The 6,294-nt window shown below is 46.8% G+C and overlaps 1 protein-coding gene across 1 annotated transcript in view; it reads left to right on the top strand.

Annotated features, from left to right (window-relative positions):
* CEP63 (centrosomal protein 63kDa) overlaps nt 1-5,018 on the top strand; it is a 20,056-nt gene extending 15,038 nt beyond the window's left edge. The window contains exons 12-14 of the mRNA XM_010072636.1: nt 1,287-1,492; nt 2,047-2,353; nt 4,860-5,018. Of these exons, the coding sequence (XP_010070938.1) occupies nt 1,287-1,492; nt 2,047-2,353; nt 4,860-5,018 (672 nt within the window). The remainder of the gene's footprint in view (nt 1-1,286; nt 1,493-2,046; nt 2,354-4,859) is intronic.
* Nucleotides 5,019-6,294: the final 1,276 nt, after the last annotated feature.

Genomic DNA, 6,294 nt, shown 5'->3' with positions numbered 1-6,294 from the left:
TCAGCAGGGCTGTCCCTCGCACCCCGCCAGCGGGTCGCAGCCTGGGGGTATGGGCTGGACACAGGGGGCACTCGGTGGGCTCTGACCAAGGCGTCCTTCTTGAGGCTAGGTGAGACCACCTCATCCAGAGGGGGGAAGGGGAAACTGCAGGAATAATTTCTTAGAAGTGGTTGATTTTAGTGCTTGCAGGAAGGAAGAAGCAGCTAGTTTGCAACCTGTACTTTGCACAAACCAGAGTGGGTGCCTCGCAGTGGGCAAGGACTGCATTCAGGCAGCTGAAAACTTAATGGGAATGTATCATCAGAGCTTTTGTCCTGTCAGACCCGTGGGAAGGAAATGCTCAGCTCTTAATATTAGTTTGAGGTGATTCTCAAATGTGCCAGGTTCTTGGGAAAGTGTTGAACAGAAGCTTGCAGCTGGTGAGATGGAGAAAAACCAAAGCTTTCTGGAGGGCTGATTTGGCGCTGAAATGACCTGAGGCCCATTGCTTTCTGCTTGGAGTGCCTGGTTGGCTTTTTTCTGCCTGACTTACCAAAAACTTGCAAAGTGCAAAGCAAGAAACCTGTTATTTGCCTTTTTAAAAAAAAAAAAAAAAACAAACCAAACCACAAACAAAAGACCCCACAGCCCCGTGGCACATGAGCTACTGATCTTGGCCAATTCTTCTAATGCACATTTGGAAAGTCCTTAGATGCAGCGGTGATGAGAATGAATTGAGCATCTAAGTCTGGTAGAATTGGCAAAAAGAAAGTGTGAATGTCACAGGAGTAGTATCAATGGAAATGATATCCAGCTGGCCTGATAAGGAGAGAAGACAGGGAGAAGCAAGTTGTTCAGAGTTGCAAAAAGAAAAAAATAAGTCACTTCTACCAGTGAAAGTTTCTGAAGGTCTGTGGGTCATCCCAGGTTGGGAGGCATATGCACAGACTTTCCTAATTATTACCATAAGCCTCGAGGTCATGCAGTCCTCATTATCCCAAGGCCAGAGGCAGATAGGTCTGAACTGTTCTTTGTCTGTATTTTCCTGTTTTCAAAAGCACCCAGTGATGGGAGAGACTCCCTTTCCTAGGCAGATTGGCACAACTTGTCTGGATGCAGACACAATAAGGAATATATAATTGATTTGGTCTTGCAAAAGCCTTGAAAAGTTTGCCAGTCAAAATTGGGATTAGAGGATATGCCTTAAAGAATCACTTGCCGGCCTTTGCTCTGGATTTGACTGTGGTGTCTTGCAAATCAGAAGTTTCAGCTTCAGCCCTTCTCTGACCCCCTTCTCTGTCTGTTAGGGAAAAGATGTCACCCTAAGAGCACTCAGTGAAGACTATGCTGTAGAACTAAATAAGTTAAAGTCTGAGAACCAGCAGTTGCAGAAGGATCTAGCAGAGGCCAGAGCAAAACTGGAGCTCCCTCGGCAGGTCTGCCAGGATGAAGCCAAAGGCCCAGCTCAGCAGATGCCAGATGAAGAGCCTGAGCCCAGGGATGTGCGGTACAGGTGAGTGCTGCGTGACCCCAAGGATGCTGCTCCTTATTCTGAAGAACAGAAGGCATGGGAGTGGCTGGGTTTTTAATGACGTGCTTTATGGATAGTGTCTGTCTCCAGCACATTGGATCTGCCTTTTGGAATCTGCCTTTGTGCTCCGAGTAGCGCAATAGTTTGTAGTCCCAGCTGGTTTGCGTTCTGCAAAGCCAGTGAGTATTTGACTGTCTCTTGACTGCCTTTGCCTTTTTCTTTGGCTAAAAAGCAGTATGTGCTCTTTTCGGTGGAGGGATTACATTTTGCCCAGGCGGCTGTGCTCCTTTCTTTTGCAGTACTAGGGTGCGCAGGCTACTGTAGTTTTTGGTATCTACGATAGCAGAAGAGTGAGAAGAGAGTCCTCTAGAGACTGGGCATGCATCTGGAAGTGCTATATAAACAAGAGCTGGTTTGGGTTGCCATGGCTATTAGTAACCTGTATGTTAATTGTTATCTCTGAGCAACTTCTTGCTGAAGTTCAGCTGCCAGGAGGCAAACTGTCAAACAGTTATGTGTTCAATCCTACCTTGCAGGATGACTCATGAAGCACACCAGAAACACGATGAACAAGCAGAGAGGATCCATCCCAAGCCTGACAGGACTGTTCAGCATCATCAAGGGGAGCCCCAGAGATGGGAGGCTGCTGACGCAGGAACTGTGCCCCCTGAGATGGGTGAGCTGCCCACCCAGACCAGCAGGAAGAACTGCATGGAGTCGCTTGCTTTGGGTGACTTGCTGGGAACAGATTCTTTGCTCCATGTGCTGGATGGAAACAAAGATTTTGCAGATGAAGCACCTGAGCAGTCCATCTCAAATCATCAGAGAGAATCTGTGCCTTTGGTAAGCAGTTGTGTAGAAGCTGGTTGCTGTTCAACAGCTGAGGACATAGCTGGGTTCTCATCTGGCAAAAGGAGCCAGATTTCAGAATGTATGGTCTGGCTGCACGGTGTGTATGATTCTGTAGGCACTCGTCAATCATGAAACAGGGAGGAAAAACCACTGCTGGATGGTTAATGCTTGGACAGTGGGGGCCACCTGGTTATTCTTTAGAACTCTCTGGGGAAGGGTGCTGTGTTTGGTGTAACTGCTAAGCTAAGTCCAGAAGCTCACGGGTCTGTCCGTACTGGTGCTGTACACCAGTGTGTACGGTGACCTGCTTCTGTCATGTCAGAACTTTGCTTCAGCTTATGACTTGGGTCTGTAGTGGATGTAGAGTGCAGAGTATTTCAACATATGGTTTCTGGGTGAATCTGGAGGCTGGCACTGCACATCTACGCTCACTGTAATGCACAGGGTGAGTTTGACATCTCTGAGTGGGACTGCAGTGGTCAGCACACTGAGCTTAAAGCCACGTATGCTTCACCGCACAAGGGGAGGCTATTGTTTTTCCCGGTCGCTCATCACACTTTTTAGTAGGGAGCACTGTTGACACTTTCTCTGTCCTCTTAGCTCAGCTCAGCTGCTGGAGCACTCACCCAAGATCCAGGAAACTTGGATGCAATCACTTCTTCCTTTGGTGTTTTCCACCATATATCCCAGTACCCGCTGCAGTGCCCAGGCTGTAGACTGACCTGAGCAGGGAGGGGAATGGCAGAGGGACACCGAGAGTCACTGTCACACTCTGGGTCAGGCAGGGCTGTAGTAGTTCAGGGAGGGGAGGATCCTGGGTGCTGATCCTTGCTCCACATGTGCTGCCACTAGCAGTCTTCAGAGTATTTTCTCCTGTGGTTGTACGTTGTTAGCAGTGACAACAGCTACTTTTATTTTTTGGGGAGCCCAGAGAAGAGTTTCTAAGGCTGATGCGCAGCTAAGCAGAAGCTTATCAGGTTTGTAGATTTTGATGAGGTTTATTTTGCAGAATAGGTCTTGATTGTTTCAAGAGTAAAGTAGCTTGTGGGCATGTCCAGAAAACAAAAGTTGGAAACTTTGGGAACTAATGGAAACTCTTCAGATTGCAGGGTGGAAGCTGAACTGCGAATAGTTCCGCTTCAAGGGCTGAGAAGCTCTAGGGCTTGATGTTTAGTAGAAGAGAATGTTCTGCTTTTTGCTCTGAGAGGTAGAAATAAGGTTTGTAAGGAAATGCAAACATTTCTCCTGGTGCTGACCAGGACTCCCTGGCTCGTGGTCAGGCTCCCATGGTCTTTAAATCAGTTCCTTTAACATTGAAAGAGGAGAATTCTCATCAGTAAGTAACAGTGGGATAGGAGAGATTTGCTTGTTTCTGCAGCCTTTTTTCTGCTTCCCTTTGTTCCTGGCTGTTGATAGAAAACCAGAAAACCATGAGACTCCAGGATCTGGCAGTAACCAGTTACATTCGCTTGCCAAGACATTGAGGCAAGTTTTCTGTAATGGGAAACAGCCCGTTAGTAACTTTATAGTTCACCTGCCAGCCCTTGTGCAGGAAGCTTCTCTTCATCAACTCATAAATTAAGCCTAGTTTACAAGTTATTTTTGTAAGTTAAGACCTTGTGGTAAGTGGTGTGAGTAGCAGGAATAGTTCTTGACTGCAAAGGAAAGAATCTGGGATAGTTCATTGACCGTTACTAGCTGAACTGAAGCGGTGTTCGGTGAACTGCGATGGGAGTTTGGTCTGTACTTCCCCGGGGGGATTGTAGCAGGAACCCACTATTTCAGGGAAGCAGAGGCCGTGTAGAAAAGAAAGCAGAGATATTCCCAGTGCCGGTCCAGTCTGGAAGTTCTTTCTTCCCGGGAACCCGTATTCTGAGATGATAATGCTCACTGAGATGTTTATGAAGACAAGGAGCAAGATGTAGACCTTAAATGTGAGGCTGCACTGATACACTCCAGACAGAGCCCGTGGTATGTTGTAGTGAGCTTCTCTGGAGTCGTGCTGTGATTGCACATGTGATGCCATGTTGTTCCCTCTCACCGTTTTGAGTGGAGGGGCTGGTAATTGAAGTGAAACTCCAGTTCCCCCAAGTAAACAGTCAATTCCTATCGATACCTCTGGGGTCAGGGTTCCACCTGTGGGGTGCAACAGTTCTGTATGCACAGGGAGAGCTTGTTTCTCTTCAGCTCTAGCCCAACAGTGCTTTAGAGAGGGGAACTGCTGGAATGGAGGAGTTGTGTGTGCTGAGGTGCTGGTTTTACTCCCTGCGGCTTTGGCAAAGGCTTGGGAGGTTTTCACTGTTGGTTGGAGACTGTTGGGAGGGACATTTACCTATAATACAGGCATGAGAACTGAGTGCTTAGTCTGCCCAGTGAGATAGAAATGACAGAAGGAGCCCTTCAGAAGCATATTTAGTTGCGTGGTTTGCGGATCAGTAGTGTTTCTGGCTGAAACTCAGAATGAAAGAATACCTGATATCCCTTTGTTTCCTTTTAGTGTCCCCTGCCTACAGCTTCAGTTGAATCGATAGCTGCAAGATACCTGGAAGAGGAAGAAAAGAGATCCCAGCACATCCTGGAGTGCCTAAATGCTCACATCGAGGAACTGAAAAAAGAGAGTGAAAAGATAGTGAGGCAGTTTGGACACCAGGAGTAATGTTTCTTACAGAATTTGAATGCTGGTGTACTTGCGTGGTTCCAAACTGTGACTAGAGAGGTACCTACAAACCACCTGCCGTTGGGGCTTGGGTGAGAGGCCGTATCTCCTGCTTTGAGCTGAATCGGCAGGATGGATGTTGAGGAGAGGAAACTCCTTTCTGACCTGGGTGATCTGATGGAGGGTATTACACCACAAACACTCTAGTCAGCTTGCTGTAGGTCAGGAAGCTGCAGCAGAGGTATGTTTTTATGCACTCAGAAAGAAATTATGGTGATTTTTAGAAGCAGACCATTTGCTAATTTTAATGTAAAGTATTTTAGATATTTTTTATACATGTAAAAGCATTGAAATAAAACAGAATGGAAAAACACCTCTTTTCTTGTTCGTACACATACACACAGTAAATCTCCTGTGGCTTATCTTGCTTTCTCATCCGGAACTTTGATCAACACCTTTTCCATCCTTTCCCTCCCAGAGTAGCTGTGTTCTTCAGGGAACAAAGAATATAATTCCTCTTTCCTCTAGGCTATCTGTATTTTCTCCAGTTAATTTTCCCTTAGAGGAATTTCTTAATATTTCCTGGTTCTTGCAACTTCTGCCCTTCACTATTTGTATAGTATCTGGCTTCTTTATCTTGCCTTGCACATTGCTTGAAATTCTGCAGAATGGCTGAGGAATGAATGCCTGAATTCTGATTGTGGTCACAATCAGAATAAAAGAAGGGAGAGCAGCTGGAACTGGAAATGAGATTGAATGGGAGGAGAACTCCCAAGCAAGTGAGGCTTGTCTGTACGGCAGACATAACTGCAGCCGCCGTGTAAGCTGCTGTCAGCCTGGTGTGCACCTCAGCAGTCTCGGACACCGTGCAGTCAAGCTGAACTGCTGCACTAAAATATATCTGTGACCTCTTTTGAGGAATATATTCAGTCCTTCCTCAAGGAAAGTAAGTTGTTAATGAGTGAACAGAACCTGTTTCCTATGGACTTGTCTTTCTTTCAGGGGCATTCTGCAGTTCTTCCTGTGGCTGAGCCTTCACAACCTTTGTCCAGGCAAGCCTAGGTACTGAGACATCCCTTGTCCCTGTCTGTAAGCCTCCTGTCCCTTTCACCTTGTCCGAGAGCAGCTTCAGGCTGTCAAGAAACAGGAATTCAAAAGCAGCATCCGCCTGCAAAGCCTAACCATCACACTAGGCAGATGAGCTCAACAAAGGCGATGCCTCTGCACAGACTGCAGCCTTTTTGTCATGCCCTGAAATGGGACTGCGCTTGGTCAA

Source organism: Pterocles gutturalis, unplaced genomic scaffold (genome assembly GCF_000699245.1).
Source record: "Pterocles gutturalis isolate BGI_N339 unplaced genomic scaffold, ASM69924v1 scaffold20817, whole genome shotgun sequence".
Taxonomy (NCBI): domain Eukaryota; kingdom Metazoa; phylum Chordata; class Aves; order Pterocliformes; family Pteroclidae; genus Pterocles; species Pterocles gutturalis.
Note: the sequence above shows the minus strand (reverse complement) of the source record. Positions and strands in the feature narration are given on the sequence as shown.